Genomic DNA, 26,375 nt, shown 5'->3' on the forward strand with positions numbered 1-26,375 from the left:
CTCAGGCTTGTGTCAAAACACAGAGGGAAATCAGCAGCAGGCACGGGCAGTACTAAGATCTTAGCTCGGTTTGTTCGGGTTTAGCTCTTCTCTTCGTAAAGTGTTTGTCTACACGGAGTGCTTTTTTTCAACTGCGCGGGCATACCATGACCGAACAATCAGCATTGCTTCTTCGAAAACAACTGGCAGGTAATAATAATGTAAAACTAAGCAAATAGAGCCGACATAAAGGCTCTATACCTTAGCAGCTAACGTTAGCTTTTTTTGTGGCTTGGCAAAGCTGTGTTTACGCAATAGAAGTAAGCTCAGAAAGGTAGCCGAACAGCATAATGGGTTCCTTTATCAGTCTAGCTGAGTGTGTGGCTAAGCAGCTTTGAATAGCTTACCTGTGTTGTGAATAAATACATAATTTTGAAGTATACTGAGCTCAAAAACACCTCAAACAACACATTGCAGGACCAGTCTAGCTAGCATTTGCTAGCAAGTTGGGCATTAGTTAGCTAACGGAACAAAGGAATAATCAACCAGACACTCATCTGCTCTAAACACTTTAGCATTGTTAATGGTAGCGCTGTGCACCGCAAGGATTTCATAGATCTATATACCAATACATTAGTAACCGCTTGATTGAAATTACAAATCCATAATATAGCCATTTAAGATACAATCTAACGTTTCTGATATCAAATATGGCCCAGAGTCTAACGCGGGAGGCAATCTATATTAGTATTCAAGCCCTCAATGCTGAAACTCTTATCGTTCTCCTTTTGAAGTCTTTGCAGAGACATAGTTGATTTTATTGCTGTTGTGCCCTGTAAATGACACATGGATCTCACGAGTCTTTAAAACCCGTGGTATAAAGTTTGGTTTGCAGCTGCGTGACTGTCCAGTTCCTTCAGTTCTCATCTTTTAAAAGTAAACCAATACCTCAGTCAACACTTTGCTATATGAGGTGCAGCTTTTCATTTAATGACTTTAATGCTGTAATTCAATTATAATTTACCCGATAGGATAGGGTAAAAGAATGCAGCATTCAAGATCAGGTGATGAAATCTGTCGTGGATCACTAAAATATAAAAAACAACATCGTGCAGTCTTAATCATGTAAATTATATTAATTCAGTGTTAATACACTGCAGTCAAACTGGTCCATTTAGCTAAAGTAACACATTTTGTGAGTTCAGTTTCAGCACATGACAAACACAAGTGCTATGTATGTTTGTATATAGCATGCCGTATTAACATGACAGCATCCAGTTACACAAGTGATTTGGGATTTTGCACCAGCTGACCATCACATACAAATATTAGTTACTCTGTGTGTGGGGAATGAATCATTGACAGTGTTTGATGCAGTTTTTCTTTTCAAGTCAGTGATTCATATCAGCAGTCTTCATTATTTTTGGACATCACGATTAGATTCTGTAAACAGGTTGTTCAAATGAAAATTTATGGATTTTCAGTTTTTGCTCAACTGCGAAGTAAAGGTTCATCTATTGTCTTCCCATAGTTCCCATGTTTGTATTCATTTTATTTGTTTAGCCATATTAGGGCCATATTATCACCTCTCAATGACATAACACGGAGCTAAGAGTTATTAAAACCCCCCCCAAAAAAAGCCAAAGACAACTGTCTGAAACGGAGCATTTAAATCAGTGTGAACCCTTGTACATATGCTGACATAATTTGGTCATCTTTATTATGAATATATATTATATATGACATCAAATGAGGAAAACCACAGGTCAGTGGTCAAGTAATTATTCCTGTTATATTTTTCAAAGACTTCATCAAGTCCTTTCTGTGGGCTGTATGTGTTGTTGTAGATTTTCTGTGGACGTCCAGGCTGTTACAAAAAATTGGCAGGACTCTAGCATGCTTACAGACACAAAGTATCATTAAGGCTTTAAAATGAATGGATGTGGAAAGTAATTTTTCTGTTTCTTCAGTCCTTAGCAACAGACTGCTCCCATGGAACCAGAGTGTAAGATTGATCTATTTCCTATAAGACCAAGGTTAAAAGAGTGCTTCAAGCACATGCCATGTTGAAAAACTGAGATATTCATCGTGATGCCTTGTGTGGGTCGGTTTCTCAGTGGCTCGGGAAAATTCAGTTAGCTCAGTTGAGTGTATATAGTACTTGTTGCTGATTCATTTTTAGTCACCTGCTCTTTGTGAATTCACAGATGTCAGATACTTCCCACAGTGAAGTGTGTCAGCATCAGTAAACAAAACATGGGTAAAGAGCTTGCGGTTTACATGATATCCACCAAATCAGTGTCTGGGACTCCAACACAGATTTATTTTCCTCTGAAATTATGTGCCATGAGTTTGTCATAATAGTTTATTTCTGCTGGGTTTTATTTACTCAAGTTTGTTGACCTAAGTGAAAAACCAGAGCTTGGTTACCTTGTCAGCTGCATCATGTCAGCTTATGTTTTCTATTAAGCTGCTACCGCTTTTTTACCCCCAGTCTCTTTTACTTGTGTACTGTTGATGTCAGCTTAACTGATTGTTATGATACCAAAATTCTGAATATCCAGAGATACTTTTATAACACGTAGTAAGAGTAGGGGTCTGTCAACAAAATATGTTAACACCGTGGATGTTGACTTCTCTTCTATTTCTAGTGATAGGCCTTTCTGTACTACAGTTCTGTTTTCACTTTGCTACTGAATAAAATACACGTTGTGCCTCTGTTTTTCCCAGAGCTCAATAAGAACCCCGTGGAGGGCTTTTCAGCTGGTCTGATAGATGATGATGACATATATAAATGGGAAGTTGTGATCATTGGTCCACAAGATACCCTTTTGTAAGTAAGGTCTTTGGTTGACATATTCAGAAACACAAAGGATGATTTAATTCAGTCATTTGACAAGTGTTTGTCCTTTTTTCCCTGTATTTCTCACTGCAGTGAAGGAGGGTTTTTCAAAGCATACCTAACCTTTCCCTATGATTATCCACTACGGCCGCCGAAGATGAGGTTCATAACTGAAATCTGGCACCCAAACGGTAAACCCACTTCTTACCCTTTGATCCTTTTACTCACATAGTCTTCTTTGCCATCACTTGATCTCTGCATATAAATAGATTTATAAACTCTCTTTTACTGAACAGATCCGTGCGACTGACTTGAAAGTGTAATCAAAAAATGTGTGAAATTCGTCTCCACAGTTGCAAAGAACGGCGATGTTTGCATCTCAATTCTGCATGAGCCAGGAGAAGATAAGTTTGGTTATGAAAAGCCCGAAGAACGCTGGCTTCCGATCCACACAGTAGAGACAATCATGATTAGTGTTATCTCCATGCTCGCAGACCCCAACAGCGACTCACCAGCTAATGTGGATGCTGCGGTGAGTTATTTATGTCATTCTTTAAATGCTGGAAGTCCCACCTTTTTATTTGAGCAGCTTAGGTAATTTGAGAAAGTGTGAGTAAAAGAATCTGGTTCTCCTTTCCTACAGAAAGAGTGGAGGGAGGACCCTAATGGAGAATTTAAGAGGAAGGTGGCTCGCTGTGTAAGAAAAAGTCAAGAGATGGCATACGATTAGGAGTCAGCTGTAAATTCCAGGGTAAGCAAACTGGCCTGCTGAGTAAGATTTGCATGGAATACCTTGCTTCTGTAAGTAATAACTTCATTCTTTATTGCAGTTAAAGGAAATGCCTTCAGAGGGAAAGATTCAGCAAAAGGCTTTTGCACCCCTTGTTTTGCCAGTCAAAGGAGTTGGTTGGCTTCAACCACGTTTTTGTGAACGGTTGTCATTTTCCGCCAGACGAACCAATTTGAGAAACCTACCAGCAAAATTATCCTGTTTCTTACCTGGAATTGTATATTTAATTTAATTTATTTTGAGAAAAAATAATGATGTAAAATATGTCACTACTGTAAATTAACTTCCTTTTTTTATCTGCTGCTGAACAGTTTCTACTTTATACCAGGTTTCTTATGCAATTTAGTGGTCAAGATTGTGTAAAACAAAATGAAAGCCTGTTGTCATTAGGTCATCACTTGTCCTCCCTGCTTCATACTGAGATAGATTAACGACAGCCCAACATCAGCTCTGTCCGTAGATGCGATTATTTTGTCATTGAATCACCGTTGCCTTTCGTCGGCTTCACAGTTCGCCCCGTCTCGTTCAGAGGGACAGGTTGAGAACTTTTTATGGTATTCACATTTTCTGAGAAAAAGCCTTCTGTTAGCATTTTCTTCAAGTGTCAGTACATGTAAGAGTTTCAAAACCATGACTCTCAACCTGCATGATCCCCTCAAACAGCTCTGTTATGTATCGTTTTAAGCTATGGATGCAAATGGAACGGCTTACGCAGCACCTTGAGAGTTATTGTTTTATTATTTTTAGACTCAGACAAGCATAGCTAATGGTAACAGGAGGTTGGTGCCAACTTCTCAGGATCAAACTTTAGTGGGATCTCGATTAGCAATCAGTAAGATAAACTTAATGCTCCGCCGTCAACAAAGAAGTCTGATAATGATCACTTAGTTGAAGTTATTGAAAATCACGGACAAGCAACTCCAGACTGTGAAAATAGCCTAAGCTGTGATTATTCTGCATGTGGACTGATTAACTGGCATCTGCGCTTACCTCAATTTAAACGGATAGCATATTTGACCAGGTTTATGGTTGAGTTCTTAATCTGTTGGGGAATACGGGGGATTTTAAAGGCTCCTTAGTAGAGTTAGGCTAGTTATTCTTACCTTGTTTTGTCGTGGCACATTTGGCTTCCAATTAGTGCTTCATATTCACTCGCGGGCTTAGACTCTTCAGGACTTTGGCTAGTTTGTGGGATAGTGCTCTTCTGTGAACATCTTGAGTTCTGATCGGTACATACTTCATTAGAATTTATCACCTTCACTCGATTACTAAATCTGGGTTGTGATCCTTCACAGAGACTTAACTCGCCGCTTAGTAAAGTGTAAGCAAGTGGGGGCTGAAGGCGATCCCCCATTTAGGCTTTATTTTAAAAAAACACTAAAAGGTTGTGTTTGGGTGGAGTCTGGAAACCACTGGCTTTTGTTCACCTCATTGATGATGTTGTTGCTGAATATTAAGCCATGATGACGTGAACTCTGTATAACGTATTGATCTGTGACTGACACTGAAACATAGCTATAACCATCTTTTGGCGCATGCAATCAGGTTTGAGGGAGTTGGGGTGAGTTTCAGTAGGATACCATTGGTAGTGCATTCTGGGTGAATGTGATGTGTACAGTTGGTAGATTTCTGTAGACTTGATTATCACATAACTGCTGTTGACATTACCTTTTAAAGTCAGAATTTTCTAACCTACCATGACCTCCTCTGACCGGTGTTCACTGTATTTGCACAGATTCGGTGCGTTTGAAATGTCATTAAGCAATACGCTCTGAAAATGGTGTGTCCAGGTAATCCACCCTAATGCCATTCTTTTTGTTTTTGTTTATTTTTTTTGTTTGTTTTTCATTTTTTTTTTGTTGTTTTTTTTCCCCATTTTGTGTCAATGCAATGTATATTGGACATGATGCTCAATAAAGTGTGTAAACAGAGTGCTTTGTAATGTTGTGTTTTACATTTTTCATGAGGACACACTCTGGGTTCAAGTATATTAGACCTCTGCTCTGTAATTGGAACCCAGTGGGAACTCTCGCGTTTCAGGGCTGGCTTCGTTACACAATAATAGGCTCTGCTGGCTGCAACATGTGCCGAGCGGACAAAGATGCCAGCAACCTCTCCGATATAGGACAGGAAATACTGCTGTGTGTATAACTGAGGATGAGGAAGCGGGTTACATTTGCTGAGAACCTGAAAAAAGAAAACTTGTTCAGAAATGGAAGTGGTCACATGAGGTAACGCTTACACGGAGGTCCTGACATCCTCGGTGAATTAACATAACTGATGGATTTATGAAGTTTCACAGTGAGACTTGTAATTTGTTGTTTTTTAGATCTGCAGGCCCTAAGAGGAGATGCACGGGTGGTGAGTTAGATTTTTCTTATTTACCAGCTGGACATGAACCTTTTGTTAGCGATTTTTTTAAAATTATTATTATTATTTTATTAAATGTTTAATAGAGAGTGCATAAATCAGAGGTTTGTATGTAGTTGATGAGCTCCCAACATAGCTTCTAACATCCAGATGCCATAAACATCTGGATGTAATTTAATGCTGTTGAACTACTTGTGGTAATTTTGTTCTTTTAATGTCATTTTTCTCACTTTTGTTTTCATCCGTTCATCCATTTGACATTTCATCTTTTAGCTTGGCTAAAATGTTTTACACTTTATCCACAAATTTAGCCTAACCAACATTTGTTAATTAACTTTAAACCTTTAATTTTTGCTATTTGTCCTGTTCAAAAATAGTTTTTACAATTTATCCTTAACTTACTAGTGTTAGACTAGTTTGTTCATTTCTTTTAACACCGCTTATCTCTTTGCTTTCTAACTTTTGGTTTTTGTGCCTTTTTAATAAAGTGACACTTTAGTTAAGCCTCTTAAATCAGCCATATCTTGATTACAGTAGATTTTAAATTAAACTGGAATATTTACAAAAAACGTGTCATTGTCCAAATACATGTATACATCAGTCAAACACAGTATTAAACCCACTAAAAGAAATAACATTTCGATGGCACATGTCATGGCATACAGTCATGAAGAGCTTTCACAGGACGTGTAATGGGGGTGTACTGTGAAAACCCACGATTCAATAGCTTGCTCCTTTAGGAGCAGTAACCCGAAGTCATGATTTCTGTAGGATTTAAGTGTCCCATATCATTGTGGAGGAATTTTACAGCTTCTCTGCACTCTTTACGACTTTGCTTTAGTTCATTGAGATTTGTGGGGATCTCACCATATCATCTCAGTCAGTTTAAGGTCTGGACTTTGACTATTTTGTCACATGCTTGGGATCACAAGCCTGTTTCAGGACTCCAGCCAATCTTAAGCTGTCTGACAGATGGCTTCATATTTGACTTTATAATACCATTGTGTACAGAGGACTTCAGACAGATTTCCTGTCATAAACACAGCATTTTTTCCTGACATGTTGCTTTTTGGTAGGCTTTGAATGTCTACCTGGTCAGCAGGTGAGAGAAATCTACAGAGGACAACACACAAAGATGCCTGCAGGCAGCCAACACTTGGAAACGATACATCCTCCAAAATCTATGATGTCTGCCCCTTTCTTACAGGTAACCTCACAAAGCTGGAACAGGTAGCTTTTGGGTTTGTTTGTTTTTTTGTTGTTTTTTTTGACCATCAAGGGCTAAAGAACCTCTCCAGGGGAAAAAATACGGTGTTTTTTCTTTTTGCGATCCTTTACTACATGTCGTTCACTATGCTCACTCTCCCTCCACCTCTTTCCTATCTATCTATCAGTGTTGCACTCTTGAAAAAAGGTTAAAACTGCCCCTAAAATGATATTTATTACTATATGTTAGTTGTGAGTTTTTCTAAAGTAACAAACCTAAGAAACTAAACTGATAAATTTAAATCCACCGAGAACTTGACTCATTTGACAGTAGTGACAGATTTTTATTAGCTGTTTGATAGTTTCTTCAATTCAAAGGCCAGCTAGTTTCTTTAGCAGAGCAGGCACAGGTGAAGATATGACCTGAGCTGACAACAAGTAATATTTGCTGGAAAGCTTTTGTTGCAATACAGTATCATCTTAATATGTTTTACATTGTGTTCCTTTTTACAGAAAAGCACTGGGGTTAGGGTTAGAGCACACACACCTAAAACACACACTGCTGCAGTGGGGACAGCCACTCTCCCTCCCTCCATGTAACGGGAGAACTAGTGAGTGAGTGGGGTCTGGTTTGCTTTTAGCTGCAGAGGGAGCATGGTGGCAGAATGCAGGCATGCGATGGAGGGCTAAAACCCACATACAAAGTGAAGTAAAAGTTACCAGTTTTTAAGGCACAAAGAGTGTTTTCTAAATATGTAATTCCTGGTGAATAGAAGTCATTCTGTACAGGTTTAATTCATGCCAGGAGAGGAACTTGATTTTCTCATTTAAAGCATATTTAAGGCATCTCTTATATATAACGACCTTACTGTCCTTCTGCCATGTGTAATCACATCTGTTCTTGTCTCAGGAGCCAGCTTTTACAGGAGGACGCACACCCTACCTCTACAGTATAGCAAGCATCTACAGTACAGAGCACATGAGACGGCAAATGAAGCAGCACTATCTCAATGTCCTGCACGCATGCATTCAGTCAGGTCTGTATCTGAATTCATTCTGAATGCAGTGAAAGTTTGTCTCACACATAAACTGACCAGCACAGTCCAACGCATCCTGTGTTTTGGATCGCCCAGGTCATGATGAGACCCGCAGGAGAATGCATGGAGATCATCATTGCAAAGAAAAGAGCATGTTTAAAACTGATCCAGAGAAGAGCAATGCAGCAGAAAATAAGCAACAGAGGCAAAGGAGAAGCAGCGACAGAGCTTATTCTGATGTCACACTTCCAAAAATAGTCAACAGATGATATATATGTATTTATTATGATTTATAAATAGGTTGTCGTAGGAAAAGTCTTACATTCATACACATGCTAATATCCAAAATACATCAATAAATGTAGCATATTTGTTATTAAGGCAGGTGAGACTTGTGTTGTTTGCATGTTCTCTTTGGGAACTTCATCTTCCTCCCACAGTCCAAACATACTAGGTTGGTTAATGTTGTCTGTTTCTGTATTTATTTATTTAAAAATGATTATTGTTTCTAATTATTTTTTTTACATTTTTATTTCATTTGAACTTGTTTTTGCTTTTAATTTAATTTCAGTTAGTTTCCATTGTGAGTTTAGATGTTATTGTTTGAAATGTTTAGTTTGTTAAGATTATCTTGGTTTTAGTCTTTAATTATTATTAGGAAAATGTAGGAATATGTAAGAGGTAAGATTTAGGAAAATCATTATAGGTATTACAAAAAACAAACATATTGCTTGAAAACGTGTATTTTGGTCACATGTAAGAGGAAAGATTTGGGAAACTCAATAAAATCTTGATAAATGTCCACCAAAGCCTTGTAAGATAATTTAAAACAAAAAACAAAGAAACTTTTACCAGACTAACAGGATATATTCAGGATATATTCTCTGCATTTTTTAATGTTGTTAATTCAGTAAGTTTTACCTATAAAAACTAAAACTACATAGTTTTAGTTTTTATAGGTAAAACGACTTAAGTTAACTAGGTATTTTTAGTTCCCTTAACTAGTTTATTTTCCTTTAATCAGTTGATTAGTTAACTATAATAACCTTGGTAATGAGCCGTGACCGTAGAATCACCGTGATTAGCCGTGACAGGCTCGTGTCTGACATAGCAAACCATGAACTGCGTCCTGGAAGGAAACTCTATAAAAGGTAATATAAATACACTCGAAGAAGATGCGAACCGAAATTTGCTGTAAAAATAACATATTTAATTCTATAATGATTCTATTGATGAAAGTTGTTCAAGCTACGAACTTGTTCATTTGGAACGAACAACGGGACTAGCTTATCTGATGTAGCTAAACTGGCTAATAATGAGTTAGCTTTAGGGGGTCATGACCCCTAACATTTTCAGACAGAAAAGTGCACTTTTCTGTCTGAAAATGTTTCGTTTCATGGTATTAAGAGAAAGAAATATTAAGGTTATAGTAAAATAATACAGTATAATAAATAACAATATTGTGTCAAACTTGAACTGTGGAGGGGCTGTGTTGTGTTTCAGCATTTGGGAAGGCTATTCATGCCCTGTCCCGGGTTGGAGATGAGCTGTGGTTGGATCCAACGGTCAAGGGGGTGAGCAGCAACAGCAGCTAGATGTAAAAATGCTCATTGACGCTTTATTAGGTACACTAAATTTTAGTTTAAAATTTTTTTAATGGTATTAAACTGTTGTAAATGGCTTGTTGTCCTATAATCTGTCAAAAACGATTGAATAATATCAAGTCACCACATGCCAAAGAAGCTCTATTGGATCGAGTTGTGGTTGAACATTTTCATGTTCTCAGGTAGGCTTTAGCATTTAAACCATGCTTATTTAGTACTCAGGGGCCTAGAAAATATCCCTTACACCATTACACCACCACCATCAACCTGGATTGTTGACAGACGCCAGGAGGGAGCCATGCTTTCATGCCAATTTATGCTGACCCCACCATGTGAATATTGCAGCAGATATCTAGACTCATCAGACCAGCCAACATTTTGTAAACACTACAGATTGTTGTTAGAAAATCACAGTAGACCAGCACATTTGGTATTAACAAGCATGCAACCTTGAAAGTCACTTCAATCCTCCATTCTGATGATTGGTTTGAACTTCAGCATGGCATTGTTGTCATGTGATTTGCTAATTAGATATTTGTGTTAATGAGCAGTTAAACAGGTGCAACTAATAAAGTGACCAGTGTGTGTGTACAAGAGCGTCTGTATCGATAATCTCCAGGTGTTAAGGTATTCACCACCTTACTTCCTCCACAATAATTTCTCTCTCTCCCTCTGAAAGCTGGCCCTGAGATCAGTGAATTCTGCTCATTCTGCATACGCCTGCTTCCTCTTCTCGCCGCTCTTCTTCCAGCAGTACAATCTGGATTCAGTCAGGGAGCAGGACAGTGGACCAATCAAATGCAAGCTAGTCATGAAGGTATATCGGCATTGCTGGTTTTTCATTTGTAGGCAGAAACATCATCTTAACAAGTGACTGTTCAGTAAAATTAGGGCTACACATCATGCCGTTCTTTCAAGACTTTATGATTAAACTGCGTCTCTTTGTTTTAAAGTGTGTGCTGCCACTTTTCCGTTGTTCGACTTCTATTGAGCACAGTGTGAAACGGTGTCAGATATCAGTCAGCACTGGCAGTGACCAAGTGATCGTTCAGTTTTTCTGCAGACACGGTAGGAAACTGCATAAATGACAGTAGGTGTGCATGCAGTTTATATTTTGAACACATGGTGGCACTGTGCTCTAAGTGTCTCTGTTTTTGAGTTAGGCATAACAAAAACCTACAATGTGCGTTTCCTGGAAAGTGAGGCGCTGCAGGCAGTGTTTGCTTCACACCTCTGTCCCAATGTGCTGAAATCTCCTGCCAGGTTAGCATTTCAGCATTAGAGCCTCACTCTTCTTTTCTACAATCAGTACATGCTGGCTGCCTGTTGGTTTTGTGTTTTAGACAATACCAAAAATATATATTGACAGAAAAAAAAATGTTAAAAGTAAGCAGCCAGAGCTGCCTGTGTGTGTTGTCCTCTTTCTTCAGGCTTCTAGGCGATATGGTGATGCATTTCCACGCGTCTCAGGAAGAAGTCACTTTGTCGATGTCAGCCCCGAAAGTCAGTCTGAGAAATTACAACGAGGGGAGAAATGGTCAGTTAATGTCAGACTGCCATTTTGCTCAGCCCACGTGTGGCTGACACGTTTCACAAAGTGCTTGAAAGTTGCACAAGCTTTGAGATGAACATAAAACTTCCTAACATACTGCATGTTCAGTTCTTTAAGCACATCAAAGGAAGCACTGTAACGACTGCTGTTTGACTTGGATGTACCTGTGTGACAGATCACATGAAGATGATGCACACTGAGATGTCCTTACACCCAGACGAGTTTGACTACTTTCAAGCCGGAATGGACTCAGACATAACCTTCTGTCTGAAGGAGCTAAGGGTAACGGGGTTATTTTTGGAGGCCTCCTTGCTCCTGTCACATGAGAATATTATGTGTGCGGAGAGCGAGAGTGACACTAGCTCACATGTGGGCAATTCATGTCTAAGAGGTCATATTGCTGTCCTGTACTCGGTGCTCGGTATCATTTCCATGTGAACTTTCCCCTCAGTGCTGTGACTCATCTTTATAGCAAAGATGTCTTGACCCGAGTGAGGCTCCACTACGTAGAAAAAGTAACTGAAGTTGAAGGCTCCTCATCGCATGCTTTATTATAAACTTTAAAACCAAGTAGGAATGAGTGTGGACTTTATGGGCTGCTTAAAGGTTGATCTTCAGCTATTTATAATTTCATTAGCAGAAAAAGCTGAGAGAAGTGTAATGTGTAGACTAGTGTGGTCAGTAAAGAAAAATCACTGGGCTTATAGAAAAACGAGACAGTTTTGTTGGATATTTGAAATAACAGTCTGTGTACGTTCAGTTAATGAGACTTGGCCTGCATTAATGCCTACAACTCTTCACACTAATGTCTTGGAAAGTCACTTGGGCTTCCTGCTGTGAGGCTCCTCGTTAGCCCGCCTAGTCGTCTTGTTCCTGTCGGTTTTGGAAAATCGGGTTTGGACGGATTAGAAACTAGGCTTTAAGTTTTAGTCTTAGCCTTAATATGATGTATATCTCCAGGCTGATAATAGTTAAACATGTCACAATATTAGCCCACACTTTTCAGCAATTAAACTCAGTTGTTGCTTTTTTGTTTTTGCCAGGGGTTACTGTGTTTTGCGGAGTCACATTGCCTTCCGGTGTCGGTTCACTTTGGCACTCCAGGAAAGTACGTTTCCTTGCTACTGTCATTACCTTGAGTGGAATTTATTCACTCAAATTACACAGGCTCTGTGGTGCTGTTCAACAAATTAACACCAGCTAGACTGCAAAATTCTTTAACGTTTATATATCACTAGTCACATCACTAAGTGAGCAGTTGTGGTGTGTTTGCTGCTAAAAAGTAAAAAGTGCTGATAAATAAAAAAAAGAAGACACAGTGAAGGGATTTCTGCCATGGAAACGCACTTTGTTTGCAGGCCTGTGTGCTTCTCTGTGGAGGACATGGTCCTTGAGGCCACTGTGGTGCTGGCTACGCTGGCTGACTTTGAAAGCAGAGGCCCCTCACAGCCTACAGAGACCCCAGCCCCGACTACACACAGGTAACGACCACCCCTGACTTCACTGGCAATACTTTTAATCATCAGTGCCTGGGGGGAAAGAAGGGTAATTACTGCAGCTATTTTTTAAAATTAATTTGAGCAAAATAAAAAACCTGAGAAAAATCACAGAACATAAAAGGAATTCATCTCAATGAAAACACAAGAGACCACACAATCTAGTTAGAAAACAAGTCATTGCCAGATAAAAATGCTTAAAAAAAAGATCAAAATCATTCAAAAAACTGTCATAAACAAAAAATCTGCTAAATACTGCAACAGATAAATCATGCAGATTAACTTTCTACATAGTCCAGATATTTTATGACATAGAGAAAGGGTCCTCGGGCCTTTTTGAACAGCCTGTTTGTTTGTTTTTTAGTGGAGTTTGATGTCATTTGTCTTACCCAGTCTATAATATCTGATAGCTTGAGCTTCCATTTACATTTTTAAGCTATTAGCCTAAAAGTTTGTTTGTAATTATGCCCCTAGATGGCAATCGATTAGAATCTGCACTCATCGGACACTTTATAGAAAACCGTTTTGCCTTCAGAAATATTCCTTAGCTATTTTAGTCCACACTGACATGACAGCATCACATAGTTGCTGCAGGTGTCTTGGCTGCATGTCCATGATGTGAAACCCCTGTTCCACCACATCCCAAAGATGCTCTGTTTTACTGAAGACTGGTGACTGTGGAGCCCATTTGAATTCAGTGTCTCATTCAGGAAAGCAGTTTGAGATTATGAGAGCTTTGTGAGATGGTACGATACCTGCTAGAAGCATGTCAGAAGATGGAGATGTACACTGTGGTCATAAAGGGATGGACGTGGCCTGCAACTATAGTGTCGCCTATGATGCTCAATTTGACTAAGATCCCCAAAGATTGCCAAGAAAATACCCCTCACACCTTTACAACACCATTACCAACTCAAACTATTGAAACAAGGCAGGAGGACATGCTTTCATGTTGTTTATTTTAAATTGTGGTCCTGCCATCTGAATGTTGCAGCACTTCTTAAATCATCAACATTTTTCAGTATTCTGTTGTTCAATATTTGTGAGTCAGCATGAGTTGGATTGTCAGTTTCCTGTTTTTAGCAGACAGGAGTGCCACTTATTGTGGTCTTCTGCTCATGTAGGTTATTTGAATTACTGTTGACTTTCTATCAGCTTGAAGCAGTGATACATCCATCCATATATCTTGTATACGATTATTATTCTAATGATTTAAATTGGCAGGAGTTACATGGGTTAAGGAATTATGGCGTGTGAGGAGTGTATTTTATCATTATGTTGACCAGCTGGTGTCATTGTCGCAGTCTTTGTGCGTCCAGTTTGTCAGGTCTACAATCCAGTGTACTGAAGAGCAGAACTACCTGAGCCTCTCTCCTGGCACTCAGTCAAGCTGGTTTGCCCTCATTGGCTGTTTTTAGCCTCTTAAGAGGCATCATGTTGCAGTAGCCAGCCTTGTGTCTGTAACGGAGATAAATAGGGCAAGGTCAGGGCACGCAGAGTTGGGTTAGAAGCCCGTCAGTGTGACAGTCTATAATCCCCTCCTCCACGCTATGCTAGCCAGAGTCTCTGTCCTGCTTTGCTAGCCTGCTCTCTCCCCATTGTCCTCTACTTGTGCGTCTAGTTGGATCTTATTACACCATTCCCAGCTGCACTGCTCAACATCTGGGTCATTTGTAGCTCGTTTTGCTTGTGTACACTGCTGGAAGTCTGCAGAGACATCACCAACCCCATGAGTCGACCCTCTGCAGTGCTCCTGTCCCTAATGCTCAGAATTGATCTGCATTTTAATACTTTTTTTTTTCCTGATGAAATTTATCATGCAGGATATTTCTGACTATATGCAATGTATTTGTGTTTTTCATGGTATGATAAGTACAATACTTGCTTGCCTGCAGACTCTGGGGCCTTTAGAAGCCTCTTTACTCCTTCCTGCTGTGCTCCTAATTATGTGTCTGGGTTACGTCTGAGGTTGACGTGTCGTGTGGTTGCATGCACGAGGTTGTTGTTTTGTTCCCTTTTACCGTGCTTAAGGCTGCTTTCACCATCTGCTGATACAATGCTAGGTAGTGTTTTTGTAAAAGCAAATAACAATGTTTTTAATATTTATATGGATTGGAAGGTACTACACAACGTCCTCATTTGTAAAACTAGTAGATATGTTTATCAATACTGTCTGAATATATGTGTGTAAAAACACTCTGAATCTGTGTTGAGATACAAATTTGCACCCATGTACCTGCGTCATCTACAGCTTGCAGACACAAGTGTGTTCTGTCTGTTCCCAGCTGTGCAGATGCAGCTGCTCTGCCTGTGGGTATACATGAGACTCAGAGCAACAACCTCCAAGTTCTTCCTGATGTAACAGAGCTTGTTGAATCCAGCCAGGGCAGCCCTATAACCTACCCACCTGTTCTGATGCAACTCCAATGCCAGGGCGACAGTGCTTGTGCTGGAATGACCCCACCTTCCAGCATGGTAATAAGAGCTCGCTCTTGATTTTTAAATCTTAACTGGGATCTGCAGATGGCCTGTGTGTTCCTTGTGGTTTGGATGCTCTACAGTCTTTCTGAGAAGTATGGTTCAGGGTATGCTGCAATGGTTTACAATATCAGCTGAGACATGTCTTATGTTCTTTGTCACCTTTTTAGATTTAGACTTTTGCTGGAATCCCAGTTGAACCCAAAACCTTTTATCAAATGTGTTCTGTGCAACTTTCCCTGTTAACACAGGTTTATTGCTTAATAGTGTTTAAATTTAAGACTCTGATGAGCCTTCAGGTCATCCTCCAAGCTGCAGACTGCACTGTGAGGACACCTCCGGTGCAGGCCCGACTCAAGACAGGAAGCGTTGCCAAAATAAAGCATGCTAGTCGAAACTCCACCATCCAAAAAATATTTCAAATGCACAAGAAGATTATGAAGGCAGATGTGCAGCACTAAGTGAACTTAAATTTTTGCCTGTGTGCATGTGAAATAACTCACTGCTCCAATACTGTTCTGCATATCAGTTCTGTAGCATGTCATTATTTTGAGCAAATTAACTGTAATGATTTATCATAAAAATATATTTAGAAAAATCCCCCGCTCGCCCCTGCAGGCGGTCAATCCTTCAAGCTCGGGTCCTCTACCAGAGGCCTGGGAGCTTGAGGGTCCTGCGCAGTATCTTAGCTGTTCTACTCAAGATCTTGAGCCAGTCTCCCTGTGGACACTGTTTTTAAGTGACCCTCATGCACTGTCCTCTGTTGTACTAAGATTTAACGTAGAAATTGACAGGTGGTCCGAGCAAATGCACAAGTGCTGTAAATCTAAAAAGAGAAAAAAAAATGGCAGAATGTTCTTGAATGAACTGCATACACTCATGTTTGGCTATTTGTATCCTGTAGATCTGCTCCCTGCTGTTCGAGGCCATGTCCTCAGAATCTGGTGATGACGATGATGCTCCCAGACTACCTGTCCTGGCATATTTCAGTGATGAGGAAGACTATCCGAGAAGCCCGTCACTCTGAGGGAATAGCAGTCACTAATTAACAATATTCTTCTCTAATTAGTTATCAGAGTGTGAATCTCTCCAGAATAGTTTTTATTAAATATTGTTTATTGTTAAAATGTTTTTTTCCAGTTACTGTTCATTGGAACAATATACCACCCATGTTGTCTGTCAATAAAAATGTGCCATCTCGGGAAGATGCCACACCCATCTGATGGTAACTGGCATGCATTGTGTCTGAGGAATGTGGTAGCACAAACAAAATATACAAAGTGTTCCCAGACTGTAGAGCAGTGAGCCAAATGTCCATGTTCATGTGAACAAAACGCAGCTGCAGTGTTCAGTACACATCAGAGCCATGAAATACAGCAGGTTAATAAATATTATAGTCTTTATTTAAACATTGTACACATGTGAAAATGTTTTTGTTTCTCCCACATAGACATGCTCTGGTTTAAACAGAAAGATGAGGTGGATGAGAAGGAGTCATCCAGGGAGGTGTGAAACAGGAAGCAGGGACCATGGAGCTTACAGTGGTAGTGCCAAATGACTGGGAGAAGTGCTTTATCATTTTTGTTAAGGCTGCTTGGATTGTCCTCAGTGCTGTAACACTTAGAAAAAAAATAAATCACATTTTGCCAACTAACACTGTTCTCATTTCAACATGACACCTGACAGGGTGTCACATTAAGGAAACGATCCTTTCGATTAGTGCAGATTGTAAACAGTGATCTAAAGATCCATGGGAAGGATTTTCTAAGTGTGGAATGGCTTTAGTACTATTCCTGATTGAGTGCAGAGAGGAAGCAGATTTCAGGAGAAAGGGGGAGGGGGGATAAAAAACAACAACAACAAAACACTGGGGTTAAAATGATGGTGTAAAGACAGCAGGGCATGATGGGAAAGCTTGTTTTTCCAACTCTTATGGCTACTTAACAGTTTAATGCTTTGTGCTCAGTGCTGGCACATTTTTAGGGGGAAGGTTGAAGACTTATTTGCCAGTATCAATGACACATGATACAAGGCACATTGTAATATTACACAAAAATGTGGATTTTACCGTGAAATCTTCCTGTAGTGACGCAAAGAAACATACTGACCATTTTTCACATGAAACCTGCAGTGACATGACTTAAGAATGCGCCACTGAAGCTCTACAAGCAGGGGGAGAGGAGGGCGGGAGAGAGACAGGAAAAGCAAATGGTGACTGTGAACAAGAGTTTCTGTAAGCTACTTGACGCGGCGAACAATCCCCACGGAACAAAGAGGTTACAAAAATACATTTGGTCACCTGACCAATTTCCGCTGCGTTGAACTTTTTCAGATATGCTCCTTAAGCTTTGTGCGTTTAAGGCTGCGAGACCAATTCAGACCAGCGGATATGGAGAAGTCTCTAGCCTACACATCCATTTCATTGACACCGATTGCACATTACTCAATAGACACACACTGAGGAGCTCATGTGCATTCATCACCCATTCATACACACATCACACATAATCACAATCAAGACTTCAGCAGCAGCTGTGAGATTAAAGGGAGGACATCAGTTTGACACTATCATTTATACTATACATATATTTATCTTGAGAGGCTTTTGAGCTACAAAATACTCTTAAGTTACAAAATATGTGCAATACTTGAACTGGTATGGAAAAGGCAGCTGCCACTCTTTATGAAATCTTGTTGGATTATCCTGCCACAAGAAACAAACCATCTGTGTAAACCCATGTCATATCACACTTGTTTTGTTTCTGTTTTTGCAAACATTTAATGTAACATCCCAGAACAGCATACCATTCATATCAAACATATGCTCCCTGCCCTTTCGTACAAGTTTCCAGTCCCTTTCATAAAGGCTTCCTAAGTACCACTGTATTATTAAGTGCTTGCACAAGACGGACCCATTTATTGAGCCTTAATGCTGCCATTTCTCATGCGCTTCCCTTCTTGAGGACTGTTTAGTTCTGTTCGGCAGGCCAGTACGTGGCCACATTCACATGCTAACACACACTCTTGGGCTATGTCAGCATCCGTCTTCTCTGAATTGCAGCTTCTTTCCTGCGGCAACTATCAGAAGAGGCTGACTTATCCTCATCAGCATGCCCAATGATCCCAGCCAATGGGATTATCTGGTGAGCATTGGAACACTGCAGCCCGGCCAACAGGGTGTCTGGCCTTTAGTTGGATTTATCTGGCCACTGTCTGATGTAGAAAACGACAGAGAAAAAGGGCATGTTGAAGGATTTCTTTTGTTTGTTTTTAAATGTGTGGGGTTGGCCAAGTGGGGGAGACGGTGGGTGGATGAGGCAGAGTAGATCCTCTAGGTGTGGGGGAAGCAGACATTAGCTGTACATCCTGGCCAGCAGGAATCAAAGCAGTCCATCACCTGCAGCGGCAGATGGATACTCCGTGCAGACTCTAGTCAGTGTACTCAGCGACTATGGAGAGCAGTACTGTGATGTCATCTGGTTTTCCTCCTGCGTGGACAGGAAACAGCAGCCAGTTAGGTTTGTTGCTTGAAAAACACGTTTGTAACCGTTGAAATTACAAAAAAAAATACTCATCTTTTTTGTAATACTTGGACACTTACCTCTTACATTCAGTCCATTGTCACAGGCAAACTGTGCGAAAGGTGACATGTAGTTGGGGTCATAGGCCAACACATGGGCCTGCTCTGCGATGCTGCGGGCCGTCTGCTGAATGCTCTCATAGTTTGTGTTCTGACGAACCAAACAAAGCAGGCATTAGGCGTTTATCGTGCCCTTTTCTGATTCTACGGCAGACATGTTTGTCACTCACTTTGAGTTTCTTCAGCTCTTGCAGTATCATGTAGTCTGGCATGTTGTCAAAGAGCCCATCAGTGGCAGTGAGGATGATGTCGCCCAGTTGTACGTCAAAGGAGGTGCTGTCTGCAGCGTCAGGGCTGAGGGACAGACACAGGTGAGTTTCAGGTAAGAGACAGGTGCAGTAATTTTTGTCATTAAACATACCGACTGAGCTTAGCAACAGAAACTTGGTTGCTAATGGATAATGAAAAGTTCAGGTAATCATCACATGAGGTTTTTTTTGTTTTGTTTGTTTTCTTGGAAAGGACAGTTGGGTCCAAGAAAAGGTGCTGCCATTATGAAGGTGCTTCAAATACACAGAGGCAGGAACCAAGTTAGTTTGCCAGTGTCGGGTTCAGTTCCTGGAAGATGTCCTTACCCCCTAAATCCAGTCAAGAATGTGATTCATTACAAACTGTCTGGACTGCATCACGACACAGTGAGCCAAAGCTCCCAGGAACAGCCTGTCCTGTGCTCTAATTTTTTTAATGTATTTTTTTATGAAGCCAAAACTACAGTCACACGGGGAAAAAAAGCTGCTGTAGCGGCTGTTCTTGCAGCTAGTTAGCACTATGATGGCACAGCCACACTTACCAGAGCTGTTCCTCATTCTTTGTTATCTGTGCACACTGGGTGATTCATCATTAACATATTCATAAGCCAAAGACATTTGTGACACTTGATAATTACACAGCCAGTATAGTTATGAAGATAATCATTGGGCAAGAAGGCAAAAATCTGTGGGCTTATAGCTATGAAGCAATGCATCGAGAACATGATGTTTCCCTTGTATATTATTACTAATACAAAGACAGGCAATGAAAATGAATGTACAAACGGACTTGTGGCAAATAAAGAGCTGTGTGGCATTATCATAGAGAGTGCAAAGTGCTTAGCTGTATGTTTAAACATCTTTATCCAAACTTTTTAGTGCACTCTCAGGAATGCTGTAACTAGTTGTTAGCTTTGACCCGTGCACTCTTTTCTGTTAGTTGCTACATTAGTGACTGAAAGCTTAATCTGCTGATGCACTAGGACTAAATCCTTCAACCAAATGAAATGCTCGAATGTAAAAGGATTTCTCAAATCTATGGGCTGTCTGAAACAGAAGCAAGGTCCGCATTTAAGAAAAGTAAATACATATCTATAGTAACAAGTAAGTGCACTTGCAATCTTTTGTTTTTGTTTATTTTTTTAAGTGTAAATTGCTTAATTTAAGAGGAGTCTGCTGGTGCAGGATTGGCTGTGGACTTGTGGATTTGCCCCATCAGCCCACACAGACTTTGACCTGAGGTAAGAGGGAAAGCTTGGCACACATCCAGGGCCTGTCCTGCATTCTAACATCTACTGGGCTGCTGCTTGGCACGCCACAGCAACGAGACACAGCAGCACGTGGCCTCAGACACAGTGGTACACTGCAGCTCGCTGCAGCGCAGTTGCTATAGACGCTCAGCCTTGCAGCAGGCCAGCTGCGCAGGCGCTACTGAATGTTGTTTCAGCAAGCAGTCTGCCTTGTTATAAGTACAGTATCATGTATCACATCTGCTGTAAAGAACACGTGAATGAGCAATGAAGTGTGCTGATGACACCCGTCCGTGTCACCGGCAGACTCGCTCAAATGAGTGTGGGAGAGCAGATGCACCAGGTGTTGCTCGTTAAGTGTTTCACCTGTCACTGAGGACGGCCCCCTCAGCCCCTGGGGGAGCAATGGACAGCTGGAAGGGGGTGTTGAAGTAGTGCTGCTGCTCATCTGAGCGGTGGACCACCTCCCCTCCCCGGACCACCAGGAAGCCAGAGTCTCCCAGGTTGGCCGTGTGCAGCCGATGACTCTGCCGGTCCAAAATCACAATGCAGGCCGTGCTGCTTCCTAAAAAAAAAAATAATAATAATTAAATAAAAACCCCACACGTCACTTTTTATTTTCAATGCAAAACAAAGAAAATGTTTAAGATTAAATAAACAAATAAAAATGGGTAAATGCAACACAATAGCACATTAACCATCTCTGCACCCAAATACGTGTTCAGCTCCCAAAAGAAGAAAGATGCACAGATGCAACATTTAAAGCTGGAAACAGCCAAAAATCTTTCAGCTTCCAACAACAGCGGAGCTGTCCTCACTGGTGCTGCAGACAAGACAGGACAACTAACTTATGAGTCTGTACTCAGAAGTTAGCAGGAAGCCAGTTAGTCGTCATGTAAAGATGCCTGACTTATTTTTATAAAAACACAAATGTATAGCACGACTTTACTCGTAAACACAGAACCACAATACCAGCAAGATGTATGGAGGTAGAAGGAAGACTAAATAGATTTTAGGACTAGGAAAACAATGATCACAGCACTCAGCATTCTGAAAATACACATCAACATCAGCTGCTGCAGAGGCTATATGTGGAAACGGGGTCAACAGATCTTCGCTTCATCATGCGGCTAACTGATAAAAAAAACATTCTCAAGGCACATTTTAAAAAACAGGAGACAACACACCCGGTTAAGCTGAAAACAGTGTGAAAGGTCACACAGATTTAGATCAAGCGGCACAGTGCTTCGGTGTCTGCATGTCTGTTAGTTTACCACGTAAGGTTTGTTCGTGTGTCCATCTGATTTCTGATTAGAATAAACTGACCGAACATTTGCATTTGCATCGTTTTGCCCTTTTCAGAGGAGGCCGAGTTGTAGGACAAGTACTGTGGTTGCTAATAACAATAACAATTAACAACGCGTGAGTTCTTTTCCAGTATGGCGTGAAAGTGTGACAATAAGCCAGCATGCACAGCACTGGCCCACTGGAACTGAAAAAGGTTTGCGCTGGAAACCATTTATTGATTATTTTTAATACCTGTGCTTCTACTATTGTCACATGTAAATAAATCATCTATAACAGCAGGAAGGACAGTCATTAGGGAGTACAGACTTTAATACATACATTTCTTTAAAAAACAAAAAAGCAACACTTTCTCTTACTTTCCTTTTAGTTTTACACAACTTCCAAGTGAAACTGGGAGAAAGACAAATGAGGTCAACTTAAAAGCACAAACTTAACAATGAGAAAAGATTTTTTTTAAATTTGTCCTTCTGTGATGAAAGGAGGAAACACGAGCTAGTGGAAGAGGCGGACAGCGTGTGATCACACCCTGCTGGTGAGTCATCTGGCCCACCAAAATATGCTCTTTGGGGGGATCAACCTTCAAAACCCCCTCACGCACTCTGACTCACTCCCTTTCGTGTCTCCAGCAGTACAAATTACTCACGCTACCGGCCTCAAGAACATTCCTTCTGCCATAAAAAAGCAACACAATACAGCGTTGTTTCCCCTGGTGCACATGTGATAACGGAATGGAAAAGTACTGACACGCGCCGAGACAGATCTGTTCCAAACACATTTGTTCACTGATGTTACGTGTTTGTACACGTTCTGTCGTCGGGAAGCGGCGCAGAGCAGGAAAGGGACCGGTAGAAGTGAAATGCATGGAGCAGGTTGGGCCTAGTGACGTCCCCTGGACTTTCGAATGTGAGCTGGCTGTTCTATTACTCATGATGCAAAAATCTCTAGCCAGCTACCATTAAACAAAACAGATGTAAACACAGCCCAGCCCAAGAAAGCTGAACTCCATGGAAAGCCTCCTGTTTATTGCCTCTACACAGCAATGCTTTAAATCTACTGCCCTACACAGTGCAAGTATGTACCAGAGATGGAGCATAAAGATTTGTCCACAGCAGCTGTCTGCAAAGACTTGTTGTTGTTTCTTGACAATTTTCAGTAAACCCACAACGCTGTGTTCAAAATTTGTACAAATTTTAATGATTAAAAACAAAAACAAAAAAAGCTTTGGTAGCCTTTATCGTCAAATGGGCACCTTAAGTTGTAGACGCGACTCAGATCTGAAGTCAGCAGATGTTCAGTGTTTTGACCTCTTCGACTACCAGCTCTCAAGGTAAATATCTCTCGTCTATGTGGCACCCTCACTTTGGTTGACCCATTTCCAGAAATGGCCTCAAGATATGAAATGATCTGATGAAGTTAACGAATTATGGACTATTTCCTATTAAGCCATGGCCTTTGAGGCTTTTAATAATGGCCACCATTATTTCAGAGCAATCTTTTCCTCTAACAGCAGAATTAGGTTTGGACCTCAATCCCAGACTGTTATAAACCAAATCGGATTTTTATAGTCAATTTTCAAAAAGTACATGTCACTTGATTCAATTTCACACTTTTAAAATTTGCTTTAGAAAAATAAAAATAAAATCCTGCCAACCAGGCCTTTAAGATCCAAGAGATATTTTTTTGTAAAGCACAAGAATTTGTGGATGTTTTTCATCACCCAGAGAACATTTTGTACCAGTTTGTATTATGTCACTTGTTGTCTGTTTCTTCTGTGAAGTAATGACGTCTATTGCAAACCAAATCAATATGTACAATTGCACCACCCTAATACTTAAGATGCGAGTCTTTCAAAGACTCGATGTGGGAGCAGTGGTCTTTTTCACCATTTTGAACTGTTAATCATAGATCACCAGTTGGGCCTACTGAAGGTTATTTTTAGAGAGCGTCTGCACATTGTTTCTAGCTGCAGTTCAGTGTCAGATTTCAAGGCGATCAGACTTACAGTGCAAGAGATGTGGCTTTTCTTATATTGAATTTGTTGTGCTGTAATCACCTTGATACCATCTAGCCGCCTGGGATCACATTACTTGGAAAGCATTTGCCCATCATTTCCATCGACTGTGCCAAATTTTATGGTTGTAGCCCATTTAAGCTCATGATTTGACAGATAATAAAAAAATATATAAATAAACTGTTACAAGCTGAATATGGTTCTACGCTTTTGGGAAAAACTGAAACCCTGTGTTTACAGCGGCTGCACTCACCCAGTAGTGGCACTTTGTTCTGCAGTAGCTCATAGTAGCTGGTTGTGAGGACTCCCACCGGGTTGCTGGGTACAAAGCGTCCTTCCTTCACTAACCTCTCACATGTCTTCATCAGTGTACCCGAAAACTGTGACGGGTCCACGCCATAGTCTCTCCAACCACCTACACCATCCGCCACACCTAAAAGGAGTTGATTTCATTATGGGAAATAATGATTAATCTCTTATTACATTAAAAAAAAAAAAAAACTTTCCTCATAACCATTAATTGTGTAATATGTACAATGTTTAAAAACAAAACTGAAAGAAATCTGCAAACTGGAACTCCATGTTTCAGTTAAGAACATTGAGGATTAAACTAGCACCAAGATGCAGATATGATTTTTAACATTCCACAAGTAAGCCTGGAGGACAATGCCTCGCAGCTGCATGACGAACAACAACAATCACTCCCAGCAAGATGGAAAAAGACGCAAAAATGACAAAATGTACAAAGCTTTCAAATGTCCCATTACTCAATTCAAGCATTTCTCATACTGATTGGTAGAGTCTCTGCTCATCTAACGACTTCAGAAAGTTGCTTCAAGTAGCTCCACATTACCGTCCCGCTTTATGTTTGTTGTAATTTAACCCACCTTAAAATCTGTCCCCTCAGTTAAATGCATTAAATCCATAAGGGAAACCTTCATTAACCTTTTTACAGAAACATGGCCTGCTTATTTGAGTTTCACTAAGAGCTTTTGTCCCCAAAGGAGCACTTAGCTAGGTGCAAGGTTTTCCTAGGAAGGAAACTCTAGTCTTGTTACTCCCAGGGCGCAGACATCTGCTCCACTGACCATACATGGAGGAGTCTCACCACCCTGTGCCACAGCTAAGAAACAGGCCTCCTCAAGTCAGACACACAGTCCAACTGATGTGCCGAAAAACAACAACTTTGCGAAAATATCACAGTAATCAATAGCAATCATTTAGAAATACCCAGACAGTCGTTAGATATGCATAAAAGCTGCTAAGGTCTTCAATAATAGGTTTACACGGGATCAAGGCTTCCGTGCTTAAGAGTCTTTTTCATCAGCAGGTTTTAAAGTCTGTAACGGTTTTGGCTGCTTAAGATATTCTTTATGTCATGAATGAATGCTGCACGCAATATGAACCCACTAAAGGTTCAAGCGTACAAAGAAGATGCAACAAGCACAAAAGTCTGAAAAATACACGCACAAATTTAACACTCAGAAGGCATTGACATTGAGCCTTCTGATCAGTTTCATTCTGAAAAAAACAACAAAAACAAAACAAACAAAAAACAACACGTGCAACCCACGGAGGGGCTGACCCCTGACCTGTCAGTCACGTCTTACCCAGTGTACACGGAGCAATGTCTTATTGTTTGGTTAAGGTTTCATCAGCAAACAGACATGGGATACTCACCCAAAACATCGGCAGATCTGTGTCGGGCAATGAAACACGCGTCGTCCCCATAGCACATCCCTTTCTTCAGGATCCCTCTGCGGAAATCCTTTCCAAAACCGCAGCTCGCTGTCACCAGACTGTAGTCACGGCTGTCTGTCTGAGAAAGTCCGCCGATGACAGCTCTGGCAACCAGTCTACCGTACGACAGCACGGACAACATCACCTACGACACCAGCTCCCACCGAAAAAACCGGCCAAGCTAGCAATCCTGCTAGCTCAGCGTCGACGCTAGCACACTATTATATTGACTTGTTAGTTTGCTAACGAGGCTGGAGATGTGCGGCTGAGCTACCCAGACAGACAACAGCCGCCACGCACGCCCAGACAATGCCTCCCGCTGATATGACCACAGCCTCCGAGTGCTTTATTCTTCCGCTGTGATAACTAGGAGAAAGTTAAGGAAAAACGTCGCCCGTTCTCCTCCAGAAACCCTGTAAGCGTTGATTCTCGGCGACCATGGCGCCACTTCTGCCTCGGAGACGCTACATAACACAAAATGTGGACCTACAGCCCTGCAGTCTCAACACACTCTGCTCCACGAACCCGGTCTTGTGACTGCTCTGACGTCAGACATCGTTACGCAACGTACACTTCCTGATATGGAAATGTTATATTCAGTCAGCTTTTACATGTATAAAAAGGCCATAAAACTCCAGTAGTAGGCAGGTTTTACGCGTAGATACACATTTTAAGGACAAAAATACATTTACATGGCCTTTTTCTGAACAATTATAACACATGGAAATAGCTAAGAATATATTACATTAAAATAAATAAGAACGCAAATAAAGACATTAAGACTTTTTATTCATGAATTTGCTACCCTGTACATATACAAGACT

At 40.7% G+C, this 26,375-nt stretch overlaps 3 protein-coding genes across 8 annotated transcripts; 2 read left to right on the forward strand and 1 right to left on the reverse strand.

Annotated features, from left to right (window-relative positions):
- LOC102311422 (ubiquitin-conjugating enzyme E2 G1) lies at nt 1-5,542 on the forward strand. Its single transcript, XM_005940550.3, has 6 exons — nt 1-189; nt 2,710-2,812; nt 2,915-3,012; nt 3,175-3,353; nt 3,465-3,572; nt 3,652-5,542. The coding sequence occupies exons 1-5, from the start codon at nt 147-149 to the stop codon at nt 3,549-3,551; spliced, it is 510 nt and encodes a 169-aa protein (XP_005940612.1). The 5' UTR covers nt 1-146; the 3' UTR covers nt 3,552-3,572; nt 3,652-5,542.
- A 3,593-nt stretch (nt 5,543-9,135) lies between these two features.
- rad9b (RAD9 checkpoint clamp component B) lies at nt 9,136-16,621 on the forward strand. 6 transcript variants are annotated; one of them, XM_005940565.3, is made up of 11 exons: nt 9,146-9,375; nt 9,728-9,798; nt 10,508-10,645; nt 10,782-10,896; nt 10,992-11,091; nt 11,259-11,365; nt 11,556-11,662; nt 12,424-12,488; nt 12,739-12,861; nt 15,162-15,351; nt 16,259-16,621. In XM_005940565.3, exons 1-11 carry the CDS (start codon nt 9,342-9,344, stop codon nt 16,379-16,381), a joined length of 1,173 nt encoding a protein of 390 aa, XP_005940627.1. In that variant the 5' UTR covers nt 9,146-9,341; the 3' UTR covers nt 16,382-16,621. The 6 variants fall into 6 exon arrangements, with proteins under 6 accessions (XP_005940628.1, XP_005940627.1, XP_042083908.1 ...); XM_042227974.1 differs by having other exon boundaries at nt 10,580-10,645; XM_005940566.3 differs by lacking the exon at nt 15,162-15,351 and having other exon boundaries at nt 9,136-9,375.
- A 114-nt stretch (nt 16,622-16,735) lies between these two features.
- pptc7a (protein phosphatase targeting COQ7 a) lies at nt 16,736-26,357 on the reverse strand. The gene is made up of 6 exons (XM_005940564.3): nt 25,492-26,357; nt 24,065-24,244; nt 20,859-21,057; nt 19,165-19,288; nt 18,956-19,085; nt 16,736-18,842 (listed from the first exon to the last, which is right to left on the reverse strand). The coding sequence occupies exons 1-6, from the start codon at nt 25,691-25,693 to the stop codon at nt 18,784-18,786; spliced, it is 894 nt and encodes a 297-aa protein (XP_005940626.1). The 5' UTR covers nt 25,694-26,357; the 3' UTR covers nt 16,736-18,783.
- Between the last annotated feature and the right edge of the window lie 18 nt (nt 26,358-26,375).

The sequence above is a fragment of the Haplochromis burtoni genome, unplaced genomic scaffold (genome assembly GCF_018398535.1).
Source record: "Haplochromis burtoni strain Fernald_Lab_line unplaced genomic scaffold, NCSU_Asbu1 Contig_293, whole genome shotgun sequence".
Taxonomy (NCBI): Eukaryota; Metazoa; Chordata; class Actinopteri; order Cichliformes; family Cichlidae; genus Haplochromis; species Haplochromis burtoni.